This window comes from Saprolegnia diclina, assembly GCF_000281045.1.
Source record: "Saprolegnia diclina VS20 unplaced genomic scaffold supercont1.70, whole genome shotgun sequence".
Classification (NCBI taxonomy): Eukaryota; Oomycota; class Saprolegniomycetes; order Saprolegniales; family Saprolegniaceae; genus Saprolegnia; species Saprolegnia diclina.
The window spans coordinates 23,127-37,015 of record NW_008246137.1 but is presented as its reverse complement, the minus strand read 5'-3'; the positions used below and the strand labels follow the sequence as shown (position 1 = coordinate 37,015).

The window sequence follows — 13,889 nt, the reverse complement described above, 5'->3', positions numbered from 1 at the left end:
GCGTAGCGTTCGTCGACCGACGACGCGATGATGAGCGTCACAATCGCGTTCGACATCATGGTGCCGACGGTCGAGAGGCGGTCGGTGACGACGTCCATGGCAATCATCCAGTGCAAATTCGTGGGGCGGACTTCGCCCACGACCGTGAACCACACAAACGTGAGCCCGAGGAGCCCGTTGTGCGGCAGTGGCGGCATCGTCCAGGACGCGACCGTCGCGCACACAAAGATGATGGCGTACATGGCGCCGTTGAGCAAGAAGGCTTCGGGAACGGGCGCGCTGCGGTCGTAGCTCTGCGTGCGGAGCAGAAAGACCATGGCCGACGAGACGTACAAGGCGACGCCGTCCATGTGGACACCAGTCCCGACAGGGACCACGAGGCGCGTGATGTGGCGAGAGACAAACTGCGAGAGGTGCATGAACTTCATGAGGAGCGGCATGGACGCCAGCGCCGACGCGTTGAAGAAACCAAACGAGAGCGCGGGGAAGATGCGCCGGAGGTACGTCCACGGCGCCCGCGACGTCGTGAGTAGCACGAGCGCCGGCAAAAACACAAAGCAGTGCAGGACCCACCCGGCCAAGTAGAGCCCGAGGAACGTGAGCATCGACGACTTTTCGGCCGTGAGGTTGTCGAAGAAGTACTCGGAGCGCGCGAGGATCTGCTCAAACGGCAGCGCCGACGGGTCCTTGACGACGCCCGAGAGGAGGCTGCCGCCGTCGACGGCCCACCCATAGCTCGCTGCGTTCTCATCCTCGGGGTAGACAAGCGTCGAGGCGACCATGAAGAGGACGGCAATTGGCGCGGTCTGGATGACCCACGCGATCATGATGGTGAAGATGCTCGTGAGCTGCTGGCAGAGCGCCCACATCGGGTTGTGCCCCGTGACGGCCCCCGACCGTGCGATCGCGAGGCCAAAGGGCACGACGAAGGCGACGACGCTGAGGAGTTCGCCCCGCACGAAGGACGCAAAGAGGTTGCTTGGCACGACCATCTGGAAGATGCTCTGGATGACGTCGACCACCGACTGCTTCTTGACGCTGCGCCGGGCGCTGTAGACATTCGCCAAGATCCGGCTCGTGTCGCGGACCTGGAAGGCGGCCGACGATTTGTCGCGGCTGCAGCTCAGCTCCTTGTCCTTCCAGATTAGGTACTCCGTCTCGTTGTTGGCGAGCGGGCAGAGGACCTCGGTGGACATCATGCGGCGCGGGCGACTGTCAACCCGCGTCGTGTTCGTCTGGCTCGTGTGCAATCGGGCTTCGGGCACGATCGACATCCAAAGAAGGCCTTGGCCGGCGGCCGCCATCGTCGTGAGTGCGAACAGCAGCAGCATCTTGGCGGTGACGCGCCCGAGCTTGGCCGTCTGCACGAGCTCGGCGACGCCCATGGCGAGGTTGACAAAGATGAGCGGGACGACGAGACAGGACAAGGCGCGGACAAAGAGCGTGCCGGGGAGGTCGAGCCAGCGCGCAATGGACGCGCGCTTGGTCGTGAACGCAAGAAGCGCCTCGTAGTCGGCTTGGGTCCGGTTCGCAAAGTTGGGCGGCTCATCGAGGGCGTAGTCGACGCCATACGAGAGCACAAAGCCCAGCACGACCGACGTGAAGAGCGCAAGACACGGCAGCACCGCTTGCGGCACCTTGTCGGGCCCGACGTCGTCGTTGAGCGAGAGGCGCGCGGTCGGGTGCGTGTACGCCTGTCGGATGCGGTCGTACGCGGTCGGTCGGCGTGGCGCCGGCACGAAGAGCTCGGCAGGGTAGTCGTACTCGAGCACGGGGCTCGGTGGCACGCGCTCGTTCATACTGGCGAGTTTTGGCGTCTGGCGCAACTGGCGACAGCGCTGTCGTGCTGTCGCGATGGCCAGAGTGGGATACCAGCCATTACGGAACCGATCAGGTTGCGCGCGCCCAGAAGTGCAAACTCAAACGGCAATCTCAGCCCTGACGTGGGCACGAGTAGCGATAGCAGACCGAGCACGCAGCGATGCAGCGGAGCGCACAAGGCAGATGGTACGCCGCCCTCGGCGCGTACTGGTATCCCGACGCGTACTGTACGGGTAGTGCTACTGCTCGCCACGAGTCCATGTGGCGCTTCTTTGAGGCGTCGACGCGGCCTTGTCGTCGTTTGTCAAGAACACGAGGCTCGCTATCCAGTCGCGACGGTGTGGATGCTTGGCCAAGAAGGCTGTGTGGTGACTGCGGCAGGCGGCCATGTGCTGCCACGTCTAGAAAGGCCGTGGGTGAGATATCCACCACGCGTGGTCACGGCAGTGGGACTCCTGCCCGTTTTGCGCCGCCGCCGACTAGGTCCCATGCCCATCCTTCTCGCGCTGCCTCGCCGTGTATCTTGCGTCGAAACGGCTTGAAGAAACGACGAGTGATGGCGACCGACTTGCGGCGCTGGGACGCGCAGGCTGAGAACCTGGGCCTCCGCGCCGACCTTGCCGATGCGCAGTTTGAGCTCGCCCAGCTGCGCCGCTGGAAGGACGACGCAGTCGCGCGCATGGCGTCGTGGGCGCCGCGCCGGCGCAAGCTCGAGGAGGAGCTCGCCGCAACACGCGCGCTGCAAAAGCGGTTGCGCCTCGTCGAAGCCGAGCTCCAAGACCGGTCGTCGCTCAGCGCGCAGCTCGCCGACCTGCGCGAGCAGGACACCGACCTCATGGCGAAGCTCCTCGTGCTCCTCCGCGAGAACGAGCACCTCAAGACGTCGCTGGCGGCCGAAGCCGATGCCCACCGCCGCACGCGCATGCAGCTCCAGCGCTTCGAAGACAAGCTCAGCGCGCACGTCGAGGGCCTCTTGGGCGTGCGTGAGGCCATCGACACGGCGCCGCCCGCGGACGCAGCGCGTGACGCCGTCGCCGCCGCCGACGAGACGGCTTTGGTACCACGGTTGCCACTGGCCTCGTCCTCTCACAGCACGTAGATCGACCGGCTGTTTCTTTTGGCCGCCAAGAACGTCGCCTGGCTCGAATCCCATGCAGCACAAGTGCAGCGCGAGGTCGCGTCCGAGACGCAGCAGCAAGCCGTCGTCGCGGCTGAAAAGGAGACGCTCCTCACCGACGTGGCCCACCACGCGGCGCGGGCGAGCGACCTGGCGACGGCCCTTGCCGCAGCCGAGGCGACCGGCGAGGCGCTGCGGCGAGAGCTCGCCGTCAAGCACGAGACGGTGACGCTCACGCGAGCCCACGTCGTCCGCAGCGCCGCGACCGCCCTGGAGGGCAAGCAGCTGCTCGAGTCGCTTCTGCAGCACGTCCGGCAGTACCTGCACTTGCTGCAGGTCGAGGTCAAGCGCAAATTCGGCTACGTGCCCGAGTCGGTCGCGGCGCCCGAGATCTGGGCCCGCATCTCGCACGACCTGCACGCGTTCGACGGCTTTCTCACTGCGTTCGTCCCTGCTGTCTAGTCTAGTACAAAGATGGATGATGATATTGTCGTCTTAAAATTTGGCTTTTCGCTGGGCCTTGGTGGCCTTGCTCTTGGCCTTGGCCGCGTCCGTCTTGGCGGCCGCCTTCTCCTGGTTCGTGAGCACGAGCGGCTGGATGATCTGGCCCGCGCGGAGCATGACCTCGGGCGCCGTGAGCGCGTTGGCCGACTTGGTCGTGTTCCAGTCGGCGCCCAGCGGGTTGCGCATCGCGAGCTCGTACTGCTCGCGAGACGTGAACGGGTACGGGACGCTCGCCACCATAAACTTGGCCGCCTTCTTGTCCTTCTTCTCGTTGATGAGGACGCGCGAGAGCTTGGCGTCCTTGCGCTTGCTGAGCGCCGCGAGCTTGGCAGCCGCGGCGACGGCCTTGGCCTGCTCGAGGCGCGCCAGTTGCCGCTTGGAGGTCTTGACGCCCTCGCCGGCCCACGAGCCCCAGCCCGTCATGCCCGTGAGCTTGGCCACTTCCGCACCCGACTTGGCGTCGCCGTCCTCGGCCGCGATGCGGTCCTTCTCGGCACCGATCTCGTCGTCGCCCTCGTCTGCAAACGCAAACGCCCGGCGCACGAGCTCCTCCTGCGCCAGGTCGGCCGACGACGTCGTCGGCTTCTTCTGCGTCGTCGGCTTGGCCTCCGTCTTGGCCTCCGTCTTGGTCTCGGTCTTGGCGGTGGCCGAAGTGTTGGCCGAAGCGTTGGCATCGGTCGTCTTGGCCTTCTTGGTCGCGGGCGTCGTCGTGTCGGCGGCCTTGCGCTTCTTCATATCGGCCGCCGACGGACCGAGGATGCCGGTCGCCGGCGCGTCCGACGTCGTTGCGAGCGAGGCGATCGCCGACCCGATCGTCGCCGACTCGGCCACCGCCTTCTTGCGGTTGCGCGGCTTCTTGCGCTTCTTGGTGGCCGTCGCGTCGAGCCACGGGTTCTCGGGCGCGGCAGTTGCCACCGATGCAAACGCTTCGGGCGCCGACTCGTCGACGAGCACGACCGGTGCCGGCGCGCTGTCGCCAAAGTCAATCTGAATGGCCGACGAGACGCGCGTCTTGTGCGCCTTGTCCATCATGACGGACGTCATTTGCTGCGAGCCGTGGACCATCTTGGCGGCCACAGCCTTCTTGTCGGTAGCCGTCACCTTGGTCGTCTTCTTGGCCTTCTTGGCCGGCGCCGGGTTGTCGTCGTCGTCGGTGTTGTTGTCGTCGTAGTCGTCGCCGCGGAGCTCTTGGAGCAGCTTCTCGGCGTCGTTGAGCGCGCGTTCGCGCTGCTTCTCGACCGCCTTTTGCATAAACTTCATCCCGTGGAGCCCGTCGGCCTTGGACGCCCCGGCGTCGGCCGTGATTTCCATCACGAGCGCCGACGCCTTCTTCGCGAGCTTGCGCTGGAGGCGCTGCGTCTCCGTCTCGTTGGTCTCCGTCTCGCTGTCGTCGTCCGAGGACAGGTCGCTCTCGTTGGCGACAGTGTCCATCTTGCGACGCAGCTCATCACCGCGCCGGAGCTGGTCGTGGATCGCCTGGCGCGTACCGGCGTCGGCCTGAATCCCTCGCCCGAGCTGGTGCTTGACCCACTTGGACGTGTTGTTGTGCTTGAGCGTCATGCGTTCTTCTGCGCGCTTCTCGGCGTCCTCGAGGTCGAGCTGGTCGGCGAGCTCCGGGTCGAGTTCCCGGAGCTGCGACCGCTCGCGCTTGGCGTCCTGCTTGTTGCGGATCTTGTGGTATAGCTTCGACTTGATCTTCTTGACGCGACGCGCTTTCTGCTCTTCGTAAAACATGAGCACGCGCATCTTGGCGAGCTCCTTCTGGCGCGCCTGGACCTCCTCCGTCGAGAGCGCGTTCATCTCGAGCGCAGCGGCTTCGTCGGCCGCCGCCGCCTTGTCCGACCACCCGGACGTCGCCAAGAGCGCCGCCACGTCGTTCTCGAGCGGCTTCTCGGGCTTGAACTTGGTCGTGAGACTGGCCACCGTGATGTTGGGCGCGGGCGCGCTGCCCTGCATACGAAAGTCGAGCGTCTCCTTCTGGCGGTTGCGCTGGACGACCGGCACGAACACGTCGAGGTCCTTCTTCTTGGCGTCGTACGCGACCTTGCGCGACGCGCGGGCATCAAGAACCGGCGCTAGCGGCGCAGAGAGCTTGCTGTCGTCGGCCTCGAGCTGCGCAAACTGCCGCTTGAGCGCCGCCGCCGAGCCCGACGCCATGACCTCGTCCTTGGTATCGTCGTCCTCGTCGTCCTCGTCGCCGGGCAGCGACGGCATCGACGACGCCATGAGCGACGCCAGTGTGAGCTCGGCGCCGCCAATCTTCTTGCTGAACGCAGACGGCGCCACGTCTTCCGTCATCTCGGCGTGCGCGATCTTGCGCTTCGGGCCCTTGGCCATCGCATCGACCATCGACATGAGCGACGCGTGCTTGGTCTCATCATCGTCGTCATCCTCGTCATCCTCGTCCTCATCCTCGTCGTCCGCCGTGGGCAGGCGCGCCGCCGGCGCCGTGCCTAGCATGTCCGAGAGCAAGTCGCCGCCGGCCTCGTCGTCGTCGTCTTCGTCGTTGCTGGCCGTGGCCTCGTCGTCGCTGTCGGCCGCCTTCTTGCCCGAGGCCTTCTTTCCCGCGGCCTTCTTCTTGCTAGACGTCGTCGTCTTGCCGCCGCTAAAGAACGAGCCAAAGGTCGCGTCGTCCTCCGAGTCGAACGCGCCGTCCTCATCGATCTCCGAGTCGTCGTCGCGGGCGATCTTGGCCGGCGCCTCGTACTCGTAGACGCCGTCGATCTCCATGCGCGCGGCCTCGCGGGCCTCATTGGCCTCGTCGTCGTCGTGCTCGTACACGTCGGTCTTCTTGGCCTTGCCCTTCTTGCTGCGCCGAGGAGCCATCTTGCGAAATTCCGTGTTGAAGCGTCTAATCGTCACGACCAATCGCCGCTGGTTGGCTCCAGCAGCGCCGCAATTAGTGTGCGCACGGAAATCGTGTATTTTTGGCATCTGCCACGTTTAACCACAGGTACCGACACACTGTATCACGATCGAAACAGTGGCGAAAACAGTGTTTCGCAGACAGGCGCCGCTGGGACGATGCAGTGAAGAAGAAGAATGGGAGCGGCAGCACTCGTGGTCGTCAAGCTACTGGTTTACACGGCGTACGATGTAGCAAGGAGGTGGCGCAGAGGAAGAGCTTAGTCGGATCTTAGTTGCCTTTAGTCTTGCCGCCTCCAAGGCGAAGAGGACATGACGCCGCACCCGAACGACGACCAAGGGTTCAGTATAAGGACGGGCGTGGCTGGACAAGAGACGCGTGAGGTCGGAGCCCGTTTCTGTCGCGGAGCTGGCACGGGCGGACGCAAGCGATGCTGTCGCAGCGACCGCTGCGCAGCACGCGGATGTGGTCTTGCTGGCGATCGCAGAGACGCCTTCGTGTCGCGTGCAAGGCTTGTAGAGACGGCGGTCGCTCGCTACTCTGCAAGCTGCGATCAGCTCCTGTCTCCAGAACCAGCGAGCGCGGACCAAAATGAGCGCGGACGGTCGAAGACAACAAGCATCATCATTTCTACTATATTACAAACGTCTATCGAATAACTTTAACATAACTTAGTGTGCTTGGGCACGGGCGGCGTCGCTTCGTGGGGGCGACTGCGCTTCGCCGACGGTGACCGCACGGCGTTGGTTGTCGGCGCGGGGCCGCGGACAATGGCTGCGTTCATGACGCACGGGTAGCGCTCCATGGGCGGCAGCGTCGCCGCCGGGACCATGGTCACGTGCACAATGGCACTGAGCGCCGAGCCGTCGAGCGACCGGCCGAGGACGTCGTCGACGTCGGCGGACCGCACGCCGTCGAGGCAGAGCGCCGTGTTGATGCTGCGGATCGCATACGTGCCAGAGACTTGCTTTTCAAACTGGTACCGGCACGTGGGGCACGTGTTGCGGAGGCGCAGCCACGCGTCGATGCAGTTGGTGTGGAAGTGGTGGCCGCACGGCAGCTCGATCGCGCCGTCGTCCATGGCGCCCATGCAGATGACGCAGTCGCTGTCGCAGCGATCGAGCTTGGGCAGGTCGGCGAGGACGTGGAGCTTCGCGCCGCTCGACGCTTTGAGGAAGGGCACAATGTGGCGCAGCATGTAGCCGACCCACTGCGGCGACCGGAACGTGTCGAGCGCGGCCTGGACCGTCGTGTTGGCCGGCGGCTTGTACTGGATCGTCGCGCGGAGGTTCACGGCCGGCATGGTGAATACGGAAATACGACGACTCAGCAGCTTCGCAGCATGAGGCCAGTCGGCGGGCTTCTATTTTCTGGACCGAAAAGCGTCTCTGGTTTGTGACAGCGGGTGCGGTGTGTACATCCACGCGCTGCGACACGGCGTGACCAAGTGCAAAGTCGACAGGGAAAGGGCAAAGTGGCGGCCAAGGCCAGCGCGCACCTGGCGCTTTGCGTGCTGTGCCTCTAAGCTTAGTAGATCTTATACTGGACCGCGGGCGTAGGGGCGTGGCGATGGTCGACTTGGAGCATCGCGCCATGGTCGGGTCGACCGAGGACCGACACGACGGAAGAGACAGAGGCGGTGACACATGCTAGACGGTGGTCATCCGCGGACACGATCGAAACGAACCGACGCGTCAGCTTGATGCGAGTCATGGCGGTTGTGACGCACGCCCCTGGCCCGTGCCACGTCCGGCTCCGACACCATCGTATACCTAGTCCAACCGACGACTCGTGGCTACGAGATGCCGTTTGCAGGAGCTCGTCAAAGGCTCGCGAGAGATTAGGATGGCGTCGCGGTGCGTGGCCGCGGCGGCGTGACTTGCCGCGCCACGTGGGTCGTCCCACATCCGTCGAATTCCGAGACAGGGCGACGATGATTCATTGATGGCAATCTCCAGCGGCTTGAAGCAGGCCCGCCTCGGACGTCACAGCGCACCCTCGCTGACGCTGCCGCCCACGACGCCTCGCCAGCGTCCGAGTTACGACGAGCTACGCTGGTTCCCTCCGACTTTTGTCGTTCTCCATCTGGCTGGCGTGCACCGACACCCTATGATACACACTGGTCCGATAGTACGACGATGCAGTCTGGTTGAAGCAGCCAAGCGACCAGGTTCAAAGCGTGCCTCGGCGGCCACCGCTTCGAACCCCGTCGCCGCGTGCATAATTTTGGTATTCGCCATCCAGTGCTGAGCATAGAAAGGTCGGGCGGTGTAGCGACGGGTCTTGGTCGGGTTAATAATCCGCTGGCGTTTGATTGGCCGAGAAAAAAGGTACGGGACACGCCATCGCGATCTTTCCGCGCCGCTTGGAGCCATGAAGGACGTACTCGCGGAGGCGAAGCGGCTCATGGCCGCCGGGGCCGTCGACGCCCACCAGCCGTACGAGCACCTCTACGAGGCGCGCACGCAGCTCCTCGCGGCCACGGCGCAGACGCCGCAGGACCAACTGCTGCGGCTCTCGCTGCTCGGGCAGATTGCGATGGCCGTCGAAGAGCCCCACGAAGCGCAGCCGTGCTTGGAGAAGGCGCTCGCGGTGCTGCCGGCGAGCGCACCGCTGCTCGCGTATGTAGCAGGCCTCGCGCCGGACGCTGCGGCGTCGACGGTGCCCACTGCGCTGCCGTCGCCGTCGCATCTCGTACCCGCCAACATCAACGTCGACCTCGTCGATGTCGTCGGTACATTCTTTGCATCACGCGTAGCATGCTAAGCGGACAGGGTAGAGCTGCTCAACCAGCTCGGTATTTTGTGGTGCCATCGCTCACAGCACGCAAAGGCGCTGAGCTACTTGACGACGGCCGACGCGCTCTGCGCGAACGACGCCGACACGGACATGCTGCTCGGGTCGGCGCACACGCACACCATGTTCTACCTCGCGCAGGTGTATGGCCACGTCGGTGACGCGGCGGCGTCGGCGCACTTTTGTCAGCAGACGCTTCGCCGCCAGCTGCAAGCGGCTGGGCCGCTCACCGACGAGCTTCCGCCCGACTGGGTCAAGAATTGTCTCGGCCTCGCCACGTTTTACACGACCACGCACGCCGCCGCGACCGTACTCGGCTTTCTTTCTATCAACTTGATACTATATGACTTGTAGGCCATCGAATGTGTCTTGGCCTGCAAGCACGTGACGCCAACCAACGTCGACGACGATGTCCGAGGCCGCATCGCGCTCGTTGAAGCCAAAATCTACATGAACGTCCTCCAACGTCCGCCGAACGAGCCCTCACCGCCGCCGACGCCACTCTTCCCGAGTCTGCCGCACCCAGCGAGTGCGAATGACCTCTGGCCGCTCGCGTCGCCAATCACGTCATTGGACGACGCCCGCCCGCTCTTCAGGCGAGCGATGGCCTGCCTCGATGCTGCCAAGGTACGCGTAACCCGGTCCTTACGGACGACCCAACACCATCGAGCGTAGGACGTCTTTGTCTTGGACGGCCACGTGACCGATCACATTCGGGTCCTGCAGCTGCAAAGCTGCGCGTACGCCCGGCTCTTGCCGTACGAGCCCGACCGGAAGCGGCAGATGGCCATGCTCACGCGGCGCCTGAGCTACCTCACGCCGCTCCTCTTCCACCCCGACGGCGCGGACGCGGTCGACCTCAACCGCAACGCGTTCGGGTACCTCGTCCAAGAGCTGCTCTTTGAAGCCGCCGACGTCTACGGCGCGCTCCACGATCTCAAGTGCTTGCACCTCTCGAAAGCCTACGCGCAAACCAACGTATCCATCGATCCATTTATCTTTTATCTATCCAGGTATCCAATGGATTGGTGGATAGAGCTACGGCCACGACGGGATCCGGTGCTACACGCGGTTTCTGCAGCTCTACTACTTCCAACAAGGTACGGACGCCCGCAGCGAGATCGACGTGCCGTTGCCGCGCCCGTTGCGTCGCCCGACGCACCTCAGCAGCGACGAGGACCTTCTCCCGTTCTTCACCGGCGTCTTCTACTTGGCGCGACTCTACGGCAAACTCCAGTTTCTCGATGCTGCAGCGACCGTCCAGGCGTGGTCAGAGAGGTAGTCACGAGGATGGAATGAATGGCGACTGAGGACTCGTTTGGCTATAGCTTGCGCCTGCACGAAAGCGTCGTGGCGCTCACCGCGTCGGCGTCGTGCTTCCAGGCCGAGCGCGCGATCTCGCTCGAGATGACGCAGCTGCTGCCCGAGAAGATCAACCGCGCGCACTTTGGCTCTCGCTAGCCAGCAACTCGCCTTTGACACAGAGAATCTATGTATATGAGAACTTAGTCTATGGATGCTGACGTGGCAGCCTGCCAGGATATGGCTCACAGAACCGTCACGAGTGCTCGTGCGAACAGTAGGCAGTAGGCTGCGCCCATCGTGTAACGAGCTTAGGGAAGCGCAGTGACGAGCATGGCGCGAGGCCACTGCAGCGACATGCGCGAGCGCATTCACAAGTGTTGCGCAGGCGCCCGACTGGCCATGCGCACGAAGTGAGCACAGAACCGTTTATCCGGACGACTTGACATCTTGAATCTTGTATATAAAGAAGTGAAGACGAGCGAATGGGGGACGCAAATCCTTCAATTATCCGGATAAAGAGCCGTCGATACTTTGAAACAAAGTCGGCATTTCCAAATTCCTCGGGTGGAGCACAAGACATCGATCGTCATGACCATCGAAGCGTACGAAGCCGCGCTGTGGCCGCTACGCCGCCCCAACCGGCACGTGTACATGGGCACGCTTCCGTGCGACGCCACGCCTGCGGTAACACTGGTCGAGGGACGCGCTCCCTTCTCCATCGCCAACGTGCCCGCGTGGTCGACCGTGCTGTCCGAGATCCTCAGCAAAGCAGCGACCGCGCTCTGCCTCCAGGCCTCGCCCGCCATGACCTTGGACGTCATCGAGTCTCATTTCAGTGTCGCTTGCGCCGGCGCCAGCACCGACTTGACGCCGATGACGCTAGGGGCCATTGGCACGCTTCTCGTCGTGCTGCCGTCGGCGTACACTGGTGGGTCGCTAGCGTGGACGCTCGGCGCGACGACAACGACGTTGGAGCCAACGTCAGAGGTGCGCTACGTCGTTGTACCGCTCGGCGCGGTGTTGGCGTCGGCGCCCATCACGGCCGGTACCCGACACATGCTTGTGTTTGACATTGTGCGCCGGCATCCCAGAACGCGTGCGATTTTGCTGTCGAGCCGAGACGCCATGCTACACGAGCTGACGCGCATTGCGTCGATGCCAATGCTCCAGGACCAACGCATCGCGCACGTCCTCACGGCTCCGGTCCTCGCGTTTGAGGCGCTTTGCCCCGCCGACGCCGCCATCCTCGACGTGCTTTTGGCCACGCGGCGCTTCGACGTCGCTCTCGTTGAAGTCGACGCAGTCGTCAACACCTGCCGCCCGCACCCGTCGTGTATGATCCCCGACGCGGTCGTCGCGAGTCTCGTCGGCAAGCGCGTCCATCGCTTCCTCAGCGGCGAGAGCGAATCACGCTACCAACCGAAGGTCGCGCTGCTGTTTTGGCCGACGCAGTACCGCGCCGGCATTGTCGGCTTGGCCGCGGCGATGCTGAGCGCTGAGCCCAGCTCGACTTGGCATCTCGGTCTCGGTAGCGTCCGCGACCTCCTTCTCGGCTCGTTGGCCATCTTCCAGCTCTCTGGAAGCGAAGATTGCCGGCCTTTTTGCCGCATCTGTGTCATCGGCTCTTGGCGTTTGGCGATGTTGATCTCATCGAGATCTTTGTCTCGGATGTCCTCGGGTCCGCGCTCCAGTTCGACTCGCCGCCATCTCTGACGACGCTCGCGGAGCTCGTGCGAACCTGCTTGGTGACACTGGGATGGTGCCGACTCGGTGGTGCCGTCGCGCGGCTCGTGGCTCGCTGGGTGGAGTGCACCAACCTGATCGACGCGCCGAAAGCGTGCCGGCTTCTCGCAAGCTTCGCCGGTGTCGCCGACGAGCCGCTCTGCGCTGCCCTCGACGTCCCGTTCGTCGGCGAATTCATCAAAGTGTGTTTTGATGTCATCTGCACACGTCTGGCCGGCGAACGCTACGTTCCGAGCGACATTGGCGCAAGCTACATCCTCTTGGACGCGTACCTGGACGGGCTCACGGCCAATGACGCGGCGCATTTGCCGACCAACTGGCTCGATGGCCGCGTACCGGCGTCGGTCATTGCGATCATCGACGACTACCTCTACGTGCGCCAAAACCGCGTCGCCACGTTGCTTTGGCACTGCAAATCCGACGTCGATACGCTTCGATTCGTGCCGGCGGCCGTGCTGCAAGCACTCACGTTCGAGGTAGCGCTGCCAGTAAAGGTGTACGTGGATGCTCTCGTGTCGGCCCTCGACACTGCCGCCACGCGCAGCGACGGGGACGGACAACACTATCGCTGTTACGTGGAGCCCAAGAACCTCCGCGACATCTTTTTGTGCACGGCCCATCGCTGCAGTCGACGCCTCCTCGACGCCGCCTACGCACTCGGCGACTCGAGGACTGTCCATGTCGTCTACGAGCTCGTTCAGGGGCAAGTGCTTGCGCCGTCCATGCACGGTGTTGTCGCTGGGTGGGCGCTGGGCGTCGCCCAGGCGCTGGTCGCCAGCACCTCTCGAATGGATGCGCGCACCGAAGTGGCTGTGAGCGTGACCAAGCTTCTCGCGATCGTCGCCCCCGAGGCCGTGGCAGGGTTCTTGACGTCGTGGGCGGCAGCTCTTCCGGCGACACTTTACGCCCGCCGGGCGCATTTGTACCGCGCTTTGAAGCAGCTACAGGCTGTGCTTGCCGCTCCCCACCGCAACATTTTCGTGCACCTGGCGGCCACTTGTCGGGACACACTCGTTGCGAACGGCGCGCTAAACCCGATCCCTGACTTGCCCGACTTTGTCTACGATGACATTCCGGTCGACCGGCGCCACTGCCATTACTGCGCAGCGTTTGCTACCTTCTTGGCCGACGGCACCGAGACCAGGATCAACGCTTTGCGTTTCACCTGCCGTGTTTTGCGCGCCATTATCGCTGCCAACGCCGATCGGCTCGAGATGGACCGTCGACGCGTCGTCATCAAGGTGCCTCAACCAGGCCACGCCACGTTGCGCGACCTCTCTTTGCACCGCCAGCAGCAATGGCAGCGCGCCGAAGATCGCAAAATGGTGATGTCGCTCGAGGCGTCGATGGCTAAACCCTCGACCGATGACATCATGGCGGGATGGTCCGACGCCGCGGACAACTAGCTCGTCGCCAAAGTTCAATGTCGGTAGCCGAATCGAAATAAATATGGCTAAATATGGGTATTAATGGCATGTGCCATAACTAAAACGCGTCGACGCCTACCTCGAGCTCTACTCCTCGCACGAGCACTGGCGATGCAGCGTTCGACTCCCCAAAGTGTCTTCTATCGATGGACGTCGCTTGAGCGATTTCATTTTCCAACGCGATTTGCGATCGCAACGGTCCTCTCGCGGCCGGCGCGCGCATTGCATCGCACAGGATTGGTCCAAATTCAAACTTAAAGAACCAATCAAATCATTTATCGAAAACAATATTATTGCATACAATTCACAC

The 13,889-nt window shown here is 63.6% G+C and overlaps 6 protein-coding genes across 6 annotated transcripts; 3 read left to right on the top strand and 3 right to left on the bottom strand.

The window, feature by feature from the left end:
* Window positions 1-103: 103 nt before the first annotated feature.
* SDRG_14308 (hypothetical protein) lies at window positions 104-1,799 on the bottom strand (the record flags this gene model as incomplete). The annotated part of the gene is made up of 2 exons (XM_008620430.1): window positions 104-130; window positions 213-1,799. The coding sequence occupies 2 exons, from the start codon at window positions 1,797-1,799 to the stop codon at window positions 104-106; spliced, it is 1,614 nt and encodes a 537-aa protein (XP_008618652.1).
* Window positions 1,800-2,377: 578 nt separating this feature from the next.
* On the top strand, window positions 2,378-3,400 carry SDRG_14307 (hypothetical protein; the record flags this gene model as incomplete). The annotated part of the gene is made up of 2 exons (XM_008620429.1): window positions 2,378-2,878; window positions 2,921-3,400. The coding sequence occupies 2 exons, from the start codon at window positions 2,378-2,380 to the stop codon at window positions 3,398-3,400; spliced, it is 981 nt and encodes a 326-aa protein (XP_008618651.1).
* Window positions 3,394-6,357, bottom strand: SDRG_14306 (hypothetical protein). Its single transcript, XM_008620428.1, has one exon. The coding sequence runs from the start codon at window positions 6,266-6,268 to the stop codon at window positions 3,434-3,436; it is 2,835 nt and encodes a 944-aa protein (XP_008618650.1). The 5' UTR covers window positions 6,269-6,357; the 3' UTR covers window positions 3,394-3,433.
* Window positions 6,358-6,906: 549 nt separating this feature from the next.
* Window positions 6,907-8,248, bottom strand: SDRG_14305 (hypothetical protein). The gene has a single exon (XM_008620427.1). The coding sequence runs from the start codon at window positions 7,609-7,611 to the stop codon at window positions 6,970-6,972; it is 642 nt and encodes a 213-aa protein (XP_008618649.1). The 5' UTR covers window positions 7,612-8,248; the 3' UTR covers window positions 6,907-6,969.
* Window positions 8,249-8,463: 215 nt separating this feature from the next.
* SDRG_14304 (hypothetical protein) lies at window positions 8,464-10,685 on the top strand. The gene is made up of 6 exons (XM_008620426.1): window positions 8,464-9,042; window positions 9,088-9,413; window positions 9,459-9,731; window positions 9,780-10,082; window positions 10,141-10,382; window positions 10,433-10,685. Exons 1-6 carry the CDS (start codon window positions 8,682-8,684, stop codon window positions 10,563-10,565), a joined length of 1,638 nt encoding a protein of 545 aa, XP_008618648.1. The 5' UTR covers window positions 8,464-8,681; the 3' UTR covers window positions 10,566-10,685.
* Window positions 10,686-10,997: 312 nt separating this feature from the next.
* SDRG_14303 (hypothetical protein) lies at window positions 10,998-13,558 on the top strand (the record flags this gene model as incomplete). The annotated part of the gene is made up of 2 exons (XM_008620425.1): window positions 10,998-11,937; window positions 11,982-13,558. 2 exons carry the CDS (start codon window positions 10,998-11,000, stop codon window positions 13,556-13,558), a joined length of 2,517 nt encoding a protein of 838 aa, XP_008618647.1.
* Window positions 13,559-13,889: the final 331 nt, after the last annotated feature.